At 39.2% G+C, this 15,969-nt stretch overlaps 1 protein-coding gene across 1 annotated transcript in view; it reads right to left on the bottom strand.

Moving 5' to 3' along the window:
* GALNT14 (polypeptide N-acetylgalactosaminyltransferase 14) overlaps nucleotides 1-15,969 on the bottom strand; it is a 3,768,866-nt gene that overhangs the window by 1,163,180 nt on the left and 2,589,717 nt on the right. Inside the window, exon 7 of the mRNA XM_044058899.1 lies at nucleotides 13,027-13,114. Coding sequence (XP_043914834.1) covers nucleotides 13,027-13,114 — 88 coding nt within the window. The remainder of the gene's footprint in view (nucleotides 1-13,026; nucleotides 13,115-15,969) is intronic.

Genomic DNA, 15,969 nt, shown 5'->3' with positions numbered 1-15,969 from the left:
CCCAAAAGTTTTTTGTACATTAACACAAATGGTTCATTGGCTTTGTTACTGTACATATGCGGACCATACCCCCCCTCGACCTCTTTAAAAAGGGGGCAACAAATTTTTTCGGGGCGCAAAAAACCCTCCCCTTTTTAAAAAATTTGGGGGGGGGTTTAGGAAAAACACATTAATAGGTTCCTTTAAAGCTGTTGTGTTCTAGGTTGGCTTTGGGGCAGATTCTGCTGGCAACATTATTTCAACCTATGGAAAAGCCATTTAAACTGTTTCTTAAATTATTTTTATATACTATTTTTGCTTGACCTTTTCATTTGATCTATCCTTAGCTCTTTTTCTTTCCCCCTCCACAACCAATTGCGACATATTCCCCAATTATTTTTTCATTTCTGTATTACCACTACAAATTCTGGATTTGCACTGTCTTATTATGCACATGTTATGCATGTGTATTTCCTGACTGTATGCCTTTTACTCTTGTATTTTAACTTTAACATTATGTAGCCTTTATTTCCTTGTATTGCTTGTGGGGCTTTTCTACCCGGGCCTCCGCTGTTACTGGGCACTTCTCTGCCCAGTGGACTTCCCGGGTACTCAGACTGCACATACATGAATAACTTCTAACAGCTATCTTTGCATATTGTACCTGCTGTTGTACCTTTGTCTCACTTGTAGTCATGGCTCTGTCCAGATATCTAACTCACACGGGTTGTCAGGTATGGTCGGTCACGCCGGCACACACTAGGTATCCCTCTCACTTCATCAGGTTTCTCCTGTTAATGTCAGGTGTCTTTCTCACCCTTCTGCCATTTGCCACTATGCGAGTGTGCGATATATTCTCCCGCATATTTGTGTGGGGACACGTGCGTCACGGGAAGGTGTTTTATCCTGGGTACTGGGTTATGCGTCTGGACAGTGTCTTGGACCTGTACTTCACGTTATGTACAGATATGTACAGGATTGGACATCTTGTCGTCATACCCGTTCTACTATTTACACAGGTTACTTATCCCGTAAGGGATATTCCAGAAATTGGACCATTCCACACAGAAACGATATCGAAATGTATTTTGGCTTTATGAAAATGTGCAGGGGGTTTAACATGCAGGGAATACATGGTTTGCTATCCTGACACTGCCTAGGGTGACAATACCTACTACATATGCGTAGGGCTCAGTATGTGTAGCTGTGTCTGCAATGGACCAGTGGGCCACGTACGGGTGGATTTGGTGGACGTTCTGTTATGGGGCTGGGTTGTGTGATGTGGAGGGTATGCTGGGTAGCCCATTATGCAGCCAGGTGTGTTGCATTTGTTATGGCCAGTTCCATCAGGACCAACCTGTGGGTATGTGACGGTGACATATCTATACATTTTGATCGCACATTTACATGATACATATGTTTGTGGGATTGTGTTCTACACTATGGCCTGTCTGCTCGTCTTGCAGCTGTTTCTCCATGTGTTTGTGTTTATGTCCACTTCACCCGCTGCCCCCTCCTATACCTCTGGTTCACCTTTTCTGCATACGACACAGTGTCGCCTTTGCGGGTTTTACCATTACCCATCCACCCCTCACATGCAAATTACTCACATCCGATAGCTCACTACTTTTGTTGTTGGGCCATGACACAGCCAGAGTAGCACATTGACTGCCCTACAGGTGTCGGGTACCTTTATGGTTGTGTGGACTACCCTGCCATGTTTGCTTCCCACGTGCTATACCTCACACACATATGTACATGCCCATACTTCACTTTCGTTACTTAGTTGGTATACCCGGGTACTACCCGTTTGGCTGTGTCACATACTAATTTGGCTTCTACCGATGACTCCTGGGATTTGCACACCTGTTGTACTCATTGGGGAGATGGCACCTTTTCCAATGTCCATGCCATTCCTTCCACATATCCGACTGTTGTGGACAATACCTCCCCACAGTCTACGGTACTGTTTCCACCTTTTCAATTGGCCACAATGTAACATTTGCAGTGGACACAACACATTTTCCATGCCGACACATACCCATGGTCAGTTCACAGATAGAACTTACAACTCTTGCCTATATCTAAGCTTTAGTCTTGTAGCATTTCAGTGGCTTATTCTTTTTCTTATGACATTTATGTAATATACGTGTGGAGAACAACTGTTTAATGCCACTATTACATGACGTCTGAGGGATAATTATGTCCTATAATCTCTGCACATTTGCCATGTTTACATGCTTGTGTCAGGACACATCTGGCCACAGCGGTACTGTCGCTCGCAAAGTGGGACAGGTGGTATTCTTAGTCAATGGTACGGGTAATACTGTTCCTTTTGGCCTACGTGTCCTTATTGTTGTAGGTGTTTCTATGCTCCTGATTCGTTTACATGTGTATTCTATTCCCTATCACATTTGCTATGTGGGATACAGACATACCTTTTGTATGTGATTATTACATCCCTTGTGGGATATGATTCGGACATGACAGTCACTACATATATCTACTTTTCTCCTCGTGTATTTTGTTATGGACACATCTGCACAACTATGTACCCTCCCTCACATTATGGGTCAGCTGGTGACCCCTCTCCATTGGGCTGGACGTACCTCCTGGCAGCGTCCTAGTATATGATATGTTTCACTTCCACATGGTATAGCTATAAACACTACGTTGGACCATGGGCACGCGGTTTTTCTGTCATTTGTTCAAGGGTAGGGACCTGTTATTCCCTATCATGCATTTGTGTTTGCTTCTTCATTTTCTGTTTGCAGGGACTATCTTCCATGCTTTGTATACGTTTCAGTCTCCATGGACACTGATAGGTGCGAGTATTACTGCAGACGGACTATACTATTCAGCAGTTTCGGTTGCTCATCGACAGCCGACATTGACACGCCTCCCTCCGCAACTTTGGTACGCCCCATGCACTCGCGCACATTTCCTATGCATGTGGCTGTGGTGGCTGCACACTTTCATTAATATGCATATGGCGCTACTACTCCATATATACGCCGCACGGCCAGCGCAAGCCTTACACCGGCCTTGCGCCGAGCTTCATGAATCCGGGGGTATAAATACTTCCCTTAGATTTATACCAAAAAAGCAAGCCATCAAGCCTAAACTAAAAACAAACAAAAAAAGGGGGAAAAAAGAAAAAAGAAAAATAATCTAAAGCGATAAATTACAAATATGATATTACGATTTTACTTGTTTCTTTCCTAGAAACATCAAGCTGTGTTTGCTACGTTACTTCATTCTTTCCATCAGTAATTCATATAGGTAAGTAGCTATTCTTTATGATTTTAGTTAACATTCACAAAACTAACATTTTTAATCATCTCACATGTGCTGCAGACAACCTAGAACTTGGCAGAGTCTCATTTAGCTGACAGTTCTGTTTTGCATTTAATGATAAACCCAGTACAAATACAAACATAACATTTCCTCTGCAGTAGGCTTACTCCTTCGGTTCACTAGAATTCCATCTCCTGTTACCAAAATGAAGCTATTTTTCTCAGCAATATGCTTATTCTTTCTGTACACTAGAAATGCATCTCATATTACCAAAATTAAGTTACTGTATTACATTTACTAAAAATCATGTTATTCTTCATTATTACTTCTGTTGTTTATACTTGCTCTCTTGCAAAATGTTGCTATTATGCTTGTATAACCATCTGCGTGCATGTGTGTCCGAAAATATATATGTACATATACATATATACATACATACATATGGGTCTACCTGACATTACCGAAATGTCAGTAGACTGACTTTCATATCACCGAGATAACAAAGTCAAAAATCCAAAAAGCTGAAACCCCACATAGCTGACTAACAAAAAAAGACCCAATAGCATGCAATGTACCTCTCACATAACCCATCAAGAAAACCAAAAACTCATCCAATGTAAACACTACCCTGTTAAATAAGATGAACCACACAACTACCAAAATCTCCTCCAAATCCTGCCCACAAACCAATAGCCACTTGAATAACAAATCCCACTGAATATTCATGTGGGTGCCCTGCCAAAATATTCAGTGGAGATTTGTTAAAACAAAAATCACAAACATTCATTTAATATGTTTCATTTTTCCAGCGGGCTATCCCCCCCTGCATCCAGCAAACCCCCTGCAAATTAAATATATCAACTCCATGGTCACACTATAGTGTGGAAATGAGCGGACTTTTGTTCCGCTCAACTTGAAGTCAGCATTTTAATCATTCTGTCATCTGAAGGTCGGCATAGTGAAGTTTCAGTTATATGAAACTTCGCTCTTTTCGTCTTGGTGATAAGAAAGTCGGTCACTGAAATTTCGGTAATGTCAACTAGACCCATATATATATATATATATATATATATATATATATATATATATATATATATATATATATATATATATATATATACACACACATACATACACGCACACATAAATAGATATATATGAGTTTATGAAATTGAAAACTCAAACTACAGATTGGCAAGTAATCAAACACAGCTAATCGATCACAAAAATAGTTTAAACATTTTTTTTCAGAGGGCAAGCCCTATGTGCCCCACACCCCTGCTAATTATATATACCAGCTCCAAGAACATAATGCACTGCAACTCAATCTCACACTGAAAGAAGCTAGTACATGCAATCAGCTGATTTCCAAACAGCTGTACTGAGTTTTTTGCAGTGAGATAAGTTGACTTTTTAATAAGTTGAATGTAACCCATTTTTATATATATAAATATGTATGCATGTATATATTTATTTATTTATTATTTATTTTACATTTGTTGACCGGGCTAGTCTAACTGGATATATGTCCATTTTCAGTAGAGGCCCGGGGAGAAAAGCTCCAAGCATCAGCAGTGGCAAAGCATACAATATATACCAATAGTAAAATGAGTTGTAGTACATTTTTTTTAAATTAAGATAAGATAAACTTGTACAGAGTTCTTTAGTATGTTTAAGCCAAGAACAAATACAGAGAACAAACAAACAACATTTGAGAGAAAAAATATATGTGTGTATATCTATATCTGCATTTATCTCTCTCTATGTATATATATATATATATATATATATATATATATATATATATATATATATATATATATATATATATATATATACACACACACACACATATATATATACTTATCTATATATATCTATATAAATATATCTATATATATATATATATATATATATATACACACACACACACACACACACACACACACACACACACACACACATATATATATATATATATATATATATATTATGTATTTATTTATATATATATCTATATAAATATGTATATATAGATATATATATATATATATATATATATATATATATATATATATATATATATATATATATATATATATATATATATACACTAAACTCTCAGTTAACCAGCACCCATGGATTTGTAGATGCCGGATAAGTGTAGTTTCTGGTTGATTGAGAGTTACTATTAAAAATAGTACCAATAAATAAAAGAAAAGACCCAAGCAGCTGCAGGTTCCTCCACCTTAATGTCACAAAACAAAATGTTAGACAAAAAGTCCCACACACTAAGCGCTTTCACCCATATACAATGGCTTCTTCAGAGTTGAGTGCGAACTGATAACAAGCGCATATAAAAAGATGAACATCATCAAAGTATAACCAATCAAGTACTAGAAACAATTAAAAATGTACTTTGCCACACCTATACATTTCCTAAAAACAGAATACCTTAAAACAAGTGCAACTTAAAAGAAAAATGCCAATAAAAATATTGGCCATTTAAGTTTCAGTCTTCATGTCCTTCAGGAAAATGCTGATTTGGCATAGTGATATGTTGCTCTGACTGTAGTGCACAGGGTCCTGGGTTAAAAACTTGGCAGTGAAACACATGGTTGTAACACAGAATTTTATTCTAGCAATTTTCCAAAATTATACATGCAATGTTTAAAATGTGTCCCTGGTTTTGGGGCTTTTGTCCCTCCCCCAAATAAATGTTGACTTTTTCCAGATTTCTTGTGCTGCAAAGTTGAGAGATACAGTTCAGTGTCGACTGGATTTTACAAGGAGCTGAGAGCTTCAGGGGACGAGAAGTTTAGTGTTGCTTATGCTGAGTCTGCTTGCATTGTTAATAGTATAACATGTTAAATACTTGCTTTTGATGCAAAAGGCTGTGGGTTCTACTCCCACAGTATGTAGATGCATTGCTTATACTATACTGTGTTGTTGTACTTTTAAAGGGGGTGGGTGTAACAAGTCAAGGGTGTAGCTACAGATACAACAGAATTAAGAAAACATCATGCACAAGGGCATTTGTGTCTCACTGGAAAGAGCACAACATATCATTAACCCAAATTCAGGAACAGAAAATCTGAATTATTATATTTTGTGCTGAATTATAAGAAAAATATTTTTAAACAAGTACAGTACATTTTCCAGCACTCAATATAAAACACATATTTTTCCACTGCTGACAGTGGGGAAGCAAGAGTGGCCAGTTAACAGCACCTGGATTACAATGATAGTTTTGGTGATTCAGGATGAATGTAGGAGAAGGTATGTCAGTACCTGGACTAAAAATTGGAAGTCTTACAACATGCAGTTCACCTAGTTTATTTTGTTGTGCATTTACAGCTATTGAGTTGGTCTGATAACACAAATCAGAGTAAGTCAATCAAAAAACTGAAAATGGAAATAAGGTTGAGAAGCTGTGCAAGATGCCCATGGCTTACACTACTGTCATTCTATGTATACATGTGTGTGTGTGTGTGTGTGTGTGTGTGTGTGTGTGTGTGTGTGTGTGTGTGTAAGTAGACTTTTATGATGGAAATGTTCTGAACTGAGCAGTTTTGTCATTATTGGTTCATGCATTTTGTTTCATTGCTTACTAGAAAAATGTTCAAACAATACATTTAAAATGTGCTCTAAGTCTAAGAGGTGTGCTGTATTATACAAGGAATATAATTTAATAGTCAGCAAGGTGTATCAAAGAACACATGAATGTTTCTTGTTTTGTGTGCAAGGGGCCTATGATTTGAAAACAGCCCAAAGGTAATCTTTATCCACCACTGGCCAGATGCATTTTTTTGGATGTAGTGTGGGTTTCAATGCTGTTTCAATGAATGAGTTTCAAGGCCAGAGACATTTTAATGCTAAGTCTATTTCCATTGTGAGACTATTGCTTTGTTTAGCAGATGTCTATTAGTGTGTGTGCATTGTGCTATAAAATGTAAAATAAAATCCAAATAATCATTGTAGAAGTAAAGCAGAATGCACATTAGTGTCTTGTAGTAAATGGGGTGAAATGGCCAGCTAATGGGACATTGGAATGGCTGCAGGGGGACTCTTGGGCCATATTTTTGTTCTCTGTTCTTCAGTTTGCATTTAAAAGCTGGTATCCCACAATTCCACAGGAGTGGGTGGGGTTGCATAAGTATTTATGCAAATTTTATGTTAATCAGCATACCGATCTGTACCTATTTTTCATGGGCCTTTTGTCCAGATTTTTGATGTTTGCAGGTTGAGAGGTATGTTGAGCGAGTGTTAACATTTTAGCAATTTGAATTGTTTGGTTTGACTTGTTCTCAGGTTGGGGAGAGAGGGAATTTATTTGTATCTTCCTTTTTAACTCTAAAAATGTAAGGTATGTTTCTGTGGGGGTAAAACAGAAAGTACAACACATAAAAAACTGAATTGGTCATACTGTACTGTATTTCTTCGATTTTTTTCCTGGTTGTTTGAGAGTCCTGGTTGCTTGAATTCCAGTTAACTGAGAGTTTACTGTGTGTGTGTGTGTGTGTGTGTGTGTGTGTGTATATGTGTACGTATATATATATATATATATATATATATATATATATATATATATATATATATACACACACACACACACACACACACAGATCTATGTAAAACTTTGTACTGCCACTTTTTCACAGAACTCTACTAAAAATCATACTTCCTGATGAATACTTTGTCAAGGAACTAACTCCACTACGATCTTTTACCCTTATTATTTTCCATTTTTTTTCTTGCCTTTGCATCTTAATCTACCTGCTGCCCCTTTTCCACCTTATACATGCATTCTCATCTCTCAGATCTCACAAGTATACTTCTTTTCAAACTTTTTATAAATTGCTCTGACAGTAGTATTTCACAGAACATGTCCAAAAAAACCCAAACTATTGTATATATAGTTTCTGATGTGTTTTACTTTACTCATTATTTCTTATCCTACAATGTGAGTTTCTATATATTTGTATTGTAAGCTGAACTTTTATAGGTTCATAGGTAGGTACTAGACTATTGGCCCTAGGGCCTATATAAGCCTAGCCAAAAAGGTACCCTGGTTTTCTCCACCCAAGAAAATTATTTTCCTGTGCCCCTGTTGAGCAGAGCCACAGAAGTGATCCCGGGGTGAATTTCCTATCTCCCATCCAATCATCAAGATTTTTCTTGAAGAGTGCTAATGAGGAGCTTTGTTTGATATAGATAGGTAGTTTGTTCCAGAGTATGGGAAGTCTCTGGGATAGGAATCTATCCCTCCAGCATGTTCTGTTTATTGTAGTGACAAGGTTTAGGTCCCTAGAGCATGTAGCTCAGAGGGATTGGGATTTCTTTCGTGGAGCATGTCCAACAGCTCTGGGTTTGACATAGCTTTGTACATTAGGCAGAGATCTCCTCTGAGTAGGCGATATGCGACGGAGTAAAGCTGGAGGTTTTTGAGATGGTCTGCATAGGACATCTGTTTGAGGCCAGTAATACTCTTTGTGAGGTATTTCTGCAGCCTTTCCAGTAATGTACAAACTAAAGGGGCATTGTACTCTATAATGGGTCTAATGAGTGACGAGTAGAGGGGAACAATGACCTCTTTTTTTTTTGGATGATAAACCTTTTATGATGAGGTGTGCCACATAGAAGGATTTCCTGACTACTTGTGGTGATGTGATTATCAAAGGAGAGACTACTGTCCACCTGTGTCCCAAGGTCTCATCATACTTTCGGTGTTAGGTAGACAACCACCTATATGGTAGCTCATGGGTACAGAGTTTTTACCAAAGGGGATGACAATGCACTTTTTGGCAATGAGCTTGAGGCCATGGCTTTGACACCAGGCATCTGTCTCAGTGAGGCCCTTTTGTAGGATGTCCACATTGTTAGGAGTTTCAATTATGGCTCCTAATTTGCAGTCATTTGCACTTCAGAAAAGTAGATACCAAACAGGAGAGGACTCAGGAGTGAACCCTGTGGTACTCCATTTATCATTGGTCTGAAGTCGGATTTGAAGGATGCTACTTTCACACTGTGGGTTCTGTCAGTGAGCCAGTTGGCAACCCATCTTGTGACACAGGGATTTATACCTAGTTTAGTGAGTTTATCTATAATTCCAGAGTGGGGGATGTTGTCAAATGCCTTGGCGAGATCTAGATAGTCTGTGTGAACCACCTTACCCTTGTCTACGGCTTTGGTGATTGCTTCAAAGAAGTCTATCAGGTTTAGGAGACATGGTCTACCTTTTACAAACCCAAACTGGGTGGGGTCCAGAGTTTGGAGATTACCAATGTCTTTGTTTATAAGTTCCATGATGATGCATTCCATGGCCTTGCAGACCAGGATCATTAGAATAATGAGGCAGTAGTTCCCGGGGTCCATGGTGGCTCCCCCTTTGTGGAGCGGGATAAACATCACTGTGCACCGTTCAGTGGGCACAAAGGCTGAAGTGAGGCTATGATTGAACATGGTGCTTAGGTGCGGTGCCAGTTCATTCTGTAGTTCGTGTAGAACGCAGCCTGGGATGTTGTCAGGTTCCATCGATGCTGTGTTCTTGGCTTTGGAGAGTGTGTTTTTTACCTGTGCCACCATGCTTACAGGAACTCTGCATTCTTCCAGTATAGAGATGGGCCCTTTAGGGGGTGAGAGGGGGGTAAAGTTAGCACTGAACCTATCTGCCAGGATGTTGGCAAAATCAGTTGGGTCTGTATATTTAGTGCCATTGTGCTGTAACTCAGAGCAGATCTGAGTATTGCCATTGAGATTCTTGACATAGCTATAGAATGCTTTGTGGTTGTCTTTAGAATCCGTGGTGATTTTGCTTTCATAACTAGCTTTGGAGGATTTTATGACAGATCTCAGCTTCTTACTGAGGCTGAACAGGAAGTTCCCCCAATCATAGGATTTTACTCTTTTTTGCAAAAGTTTCTTTCTTCTGTTGTAGAGTTTGTTTATGGCAGGGGACCACCAGATTGGCTTCCTTTTTTTGGAGGATAGCATCTCAGTTCTGTTAGGGATAGCACGATCCATGCACTCGTGTAAGTGCTTATAAAGTGCATTTGTGTAGTATTCAGCAGTTGTACCTCTTAGTCAACATGGGTTTCGTGACGTTTGCCACTTCTGTCTTAAGAAGCGTGAAGTTGGCTTTGGAGAAATTTTTTACGGTGGTTTCCCTAATGGGGGTGGGATGTGGATGTCCAGGGTGATTAGCTTCTGGTCAGATCTGACCAATGAGGAACTGACCTCTGGTGCAGAACACCGATCTCCCATGTTGGTAATGACCAGGACTAAGATATTGCTGCCTCTGGTGGGGGTGTGGATAAGTTGATCCAAGGCATTGGAATTTATGAATTCCAGAAAATGTTGAGCAAAAAAGTTGGTACATGAGTAGATTTCCCAGTTAATGGTGGGGTAGTTGAAATTGCCCATTATTAGGGTGTTGGGTTGTACCCTAATATTTTCCAGTGTATCAAGAAATGAGGAGTGGGAATTCTAGGGCATGGTGGGGGATTTGTAGCAAGTTACAGTTTGGATTGCGGTCTTGCCCAGAGTTATTTGCTCTTGGATAATCTTGGATCCATTATGCTGAGCAACTAGCCTGGAGGTGTGGATATCCTTAATGAATATTGACACACCTCCACCTTTAGTGTTTCGGTCCAGGTTAGGTGGCCGAAAGGTGTGGTATGAATTATAGCTTGGTAATGCAGGGGTGCTCTCTGGAGCCTTGAACCAGGTCTCTGTCACTGCACAGATGTCAAAGTTCTCCATTTTAAGGAGTGCCTCGGGTGAATACATTTTGAGGTTTAGACTTCTAGCATTAAGTAACATTACCCTCAGATTTTGCTTGCTTGTACCTGTTACAGTGGTGAATTTGTCATTTGAACCTTGCCTAAAAAAGGCACTATGGGGTGGCAAGAGCCTTAGCCAGTATCAGGAATCCCAAGGGCAATAGGTGCAGGCCATCTCTGGCAAAGCATCATGGTCTGTCGATCATATCATCCCAGGCAGATAGATACTGGATCCCCTTAGAATGACACCAGAAGCTTAGCCAATTGTTGAAGTCAATCATTTTGTCCTTGTACTGTGGTATCATTCTGGGTGATGGCACGATGCTACTCAGGGCTAGGGTCATACTTGCCTGGGCTACAAGATTGTAGAGCTCCTCCATCTTTTCATGTAGTCCAGGGAGGTAGGTCTCAGGTCATTCACACCAACATGGACAATGACGGAGTCATATTTATACTTATTGTGGAGTGACCTGAGTGCCCGCATTATGTGGCGGATCCTGGCACCCGACAGGCAGATGACAGTAACTTTCTCTTTGTTTAGCCTGGTGAGTGGAACATCAGTCTGCCTGACTATAGAATCAACTATGACTAGAGTGTTGGGTACGTTGTTATGCCTTATGGGCTGTGGTTGAGTGGCACACTGAGTTTGTGGGTTGTGTGTCATTTGGGTTGTGTTGAGAGGTGGAGGTTGCTTGCGTTTGTGCTTTGAATTGCTCTGTTGCTTGAGCAGATTTTTATTGAGAGCCTCCACAAATGTAGGTGTGTGTTTTGTGTTCCTATGTGTGTGTTTGGTTGTGTAGGTTTTGAGGGACTATGTGATGAGTGTGGTGCAAGTGTTTACCTTCTCCTCTTGACTTTCGTGTCCCGTCTTCAGTGATGAGAGCTTTGCTTCCAGTTTGGCTATATAAGTGCATCTCTCACAGCTTGTAGTGTTAGGTGGTAGGAGGAGAGGGTTGTCTGTGTACATGAGACAATTGCTGCATTGCCCCAAAATGCCCAGATGCATCAGGTAGACAGGAGAAAACACCGGGAGCTGACCCTTAGACATGCATGGATAGGATAGGTGCTTAGTTATTAAGTACTAAAAACTGTTTTCCTCTAGACAAGTGAGGAAAGTTGAGTGCTGTAGCAATTTGTAGCTTATTTATTGCTTACAATGACTTCTGAACAAGTGCTGACCTCAGAGAAACAGATTTGAGTGCTAAATCTAAAAAAGTGTGTAGTTTTAAGGGAAAATTTGAACAGCAGACTTTATGGCGCCGGGAATACTTTAACCCTTGCTAAGTGGCGATGCATAAAGTGTATTTCTTTTTTTAATATAACAGTAGCAAATGAGCAAACTGAATTAAACAAATTAACCAATAAAAAGCTAAAAACTGATCCCCGTTCCAGCACTCTTCGATCAGGCAAGTTCTAACTGCACATTCCTGCCACTAGGGTGCAGGGGAACCTTTTCCAAAAAAAGATGGTCTAGATTAGTGCTCATGTTATACAAACAAAGCTAGATTCAGCAGGTCTGAATTTAGTCTATGCTACAGCATATTATAAACAGAATTTTTACAGATTGTAAACTGAATTTCTATGTATTGCAAACTGTAACTGGAGCTTTTCTCCTCCGGTCTCCACTGAAAATGGGTCTCTGGCCCAGCTGGAAAAACCCGGTTAACAAATTTCAATAAATAAATAAAATAAATAAATAAATAAATAATGCATTTTTTTATTATACTTGCTTGCATTCAAGAACTGAAATCTCATGTAAGGGAGGGAAAAGGTTTGGAAAGAAGAAGGGAACTGTTTTCATCCTAAACTTGCATTAACCACATTCTAAATAAAGTGCAATGGATTTGGCAGAAACAGAACCGACAATATCATCACTGCTACAGTGGAATATGGTGTTTATGTTTTTAAAACAGCAAAGCATGTGCCATAATTTAGTAAATGGACTCAGACATCAATAACATTAACTCACCTCCTCTCAGGTCTGGAGAAGCTGCCACATAGGCAAATGTGTCCAAGTTAATAATGTCAATGATAGGACTGACCACTCTTGTCGGATCCTAAAAAGAGAAAACAAGGTGATGTACAGGATTTCAGGAAAACTGTAACAACAAATGTCTGTTTGCAGTCACATACATTTAGAAAAGCACAACTAATCATCATCAATTTATTTTGCTTTTAAAGGTCTAATCATTTTGAATTTTGCTTTTTAGAGTTTAAACAGTGTCCATTTTCTTTCACTTTTTTATTTAATTTGTTAACTGGATAAGTGAACTGGTCCAAAACAATTTTAAAACAAAGACCCAGACAGAGAGGCAGTAAACACTTTTCAAAACAAGAATCAGTAAGCATTTCTGAAACACCATTTACAAACAGATTACCTTCTGAGTTACTTTTAAAACCAACATTTACAATTCAATATCTGCTGTGGCTGCACTGTTTTATGAATGTCATTTACACGTAATGCTGCATTCTGCACAATGCTATCAGCATTATAACAGTTCTGTTAACTACTATAGTTGTGCAATTTTATGAATGTTATCTGCACTAGTCTTTGAATTATACACAGCAATACTAGCACTGTATACTTCTATATATAAAATGTCTGCACAGCTATCACTGTGTATCATTATGGTTTCACACTGCTGAGCACAGTGGGCTTTTCAGCATGATAGCATAAGCATCAATTCATTACATGTAACCTGGTTCCCATCAAGGATTTGGCAGGCATACACTATGTATGCTAATGAATACATACATCCAAGGGGTGAAGTAGCACAAAGAAAAAAAAAAACGTACAGTCTCACTGTTGCTAACGTCCTTCATAATCCCTTCCCACATTAATTAATTGCTAACAATCATTGTTTTCCCAGCATTTCTCCAATTTGAGTGTTATTTCAGGTCTGCCTTGTTTGGAAGAAAAGTTGAAAAGAGAGAGAGAGAAAAAAAACAAGGTCATAGTACTACTAACTGGCCATCTAATGCTAGGGGAAGGGTAGCAGTAGCAGCAGGGTTTCCAGCTGGCTATCAGGAATATTGCCATCACAGGCAGCGCCATTTTGCTTACTTTTGTAGGAGTAGTAGTTTCATTCTGAGAACTTTAGCAGCATAATTCAATAGCAGCAGTACTTTTGTAGAATCTGGTTGTAGAATTTGGTAGATTCCAGGACAACCACACCATCTCCAAAAATAATACTGCCAAAATGTGCACTCCATAAGATACTTAGGAGGTTACCAGTTGAGTTAAAATAAGGTACAGATTATTCCGTTGGTGTTTCTGAATAGCACAGCTTAAATGAAGGGAACCAAGCTGTCAGGTGCTACAAAGAATGCTGCTTATTTTCTTTTCAAACTTCTTTTTCCTCCGAAGAATACTTAATATGTGTAGCACAGTGAACATTTTATTCTGTAAAAATGTAATAAATGTTACGTTGAAAAATATTCATTAGTGAAATTGTGAGATTGCACATGTAGAAGTTCCATTCTATGCCTCACATTGAACTCACTCATCTGTTTGAACATTACATCACATATTTTGGTAAGGAAATGTTAAATGATGTCCCCACTGTACTGTCATTTAGCTGGTTGGTGCCCTGGGTAATGCTGTTGCCCCTCTGCCCCAGTCTGAAGTTAACTAGCACAACTGTCCTTTCAGGGTTGTAGATCAAAAAAAGCTAGAAAGCAAGTAAGGAAAACTGGTCTGAAACAGACATTAACAGAACATTTCACTTTGTTGCAAAAAAAAAAGAAAGTGTTCACAAAAACACTAGTCAGATAGCTATTATGTATGAGCATAATAGCTCTTTGTTGCATTGTGCTTAAGCCCATTTGAGAACCTATAATTAAGAATGATACTAGCTCCTTGCTACAGTTCCTAGCACATATCACTGACTGACAACTGTGACTGCTTAAGTCATAGCTGACACTGTTTGCTGAGACTTATCAGTACCTCATCTACAGCTGATCATGCCCCTCAAACTCTGTGACCATGGCGTGCCCCCTTTACATCTCACCCACACAGCTTTGCCCTCCCCCCCCCGTCTGTCTAAAGCTTAAGAGATCGGCACTTGTCTGAGGATGTCCCTTCAACATAAAAATACATAACAGATAAATAAATAAATGAAAATTATGTACTTAACGTAATGATAGAGCCATTCATTCAGGGTCTATATCAGAACATCTAAGTATTAAAACTTCGAATGTTCTGATATCGAACACTATTCAGTGAATGCTAAGAATAGCGAAGCTGCAGAACAGCGAATTTTTTCCTTGGGAAAGAATTTGGTTGGTCATTTCTATGGCTTCGCTATTCTTAGCGCTGTGGTGGAAAGTTACGGGTTGGGTTCAGGTAAGTGTGTGATTGTTTGCACGTTAGGGTTAGCGGTGGGTTAAGTGAGTTAGGGTTAGGGTGCGGGTTAGGCGTGTATGCAATCGTGACAGACTTTAGGGTTAGGGGCGGTTTAAGTGTGTTAGGGTTGGGGTGCGGGTTAGGTGAGTGTATGATAATGACGGACCTTAGGGCTAGGGTTTGGGTTAAGGTAAGTGGGTAGATAGTAGTGTATGTTTAGTTTAGTGTAGCATTAGATGTAGGAATTTAAGTGTATGTGTGTGGTTGCTGTTTGTTTGATGTACTTGTGCTGTGTGTATGTGTTTTGGAGCAGCAAATTTTTTCCATGGGAAAAAATTAGTTGTTCTGAATGCTCGATATTTTCATGTTTAGATGTTTTGGGGCCGATGAAATAGTGTTCGCTATTTTCATCTTTCGATAACATGATACAAGCGCTTCATTCACATTTGTCTGATGTGACGTGGGTCCTCAGAGTTGCTTATCAGATCCAGTCTGGCAACATCAGTGCTCCAGCCTCAAGCCTCTTAAGAATCTTCCCTTTGATAATGTATCTGTACCTCAATTTAC

Source organism: Protopterus annectens, chromosome 1.part2, assembly GCF_019279795.1.
Source record: "Protopterus annectens isolate FY-2018-M chromosome 1.part2, PAN1.0, whole genome shotgun sequence".
Lineage (NCBI taxonomy): Eukaryota > Metazoa > Chordata > Ceratodontiformes > Protopteridae > Protopterus > Protopterus annectens.
Note: the sequence above shows the minus strand (reverse complement) of the source record. Positions and strands in the feature narration are given on the sequence as shown.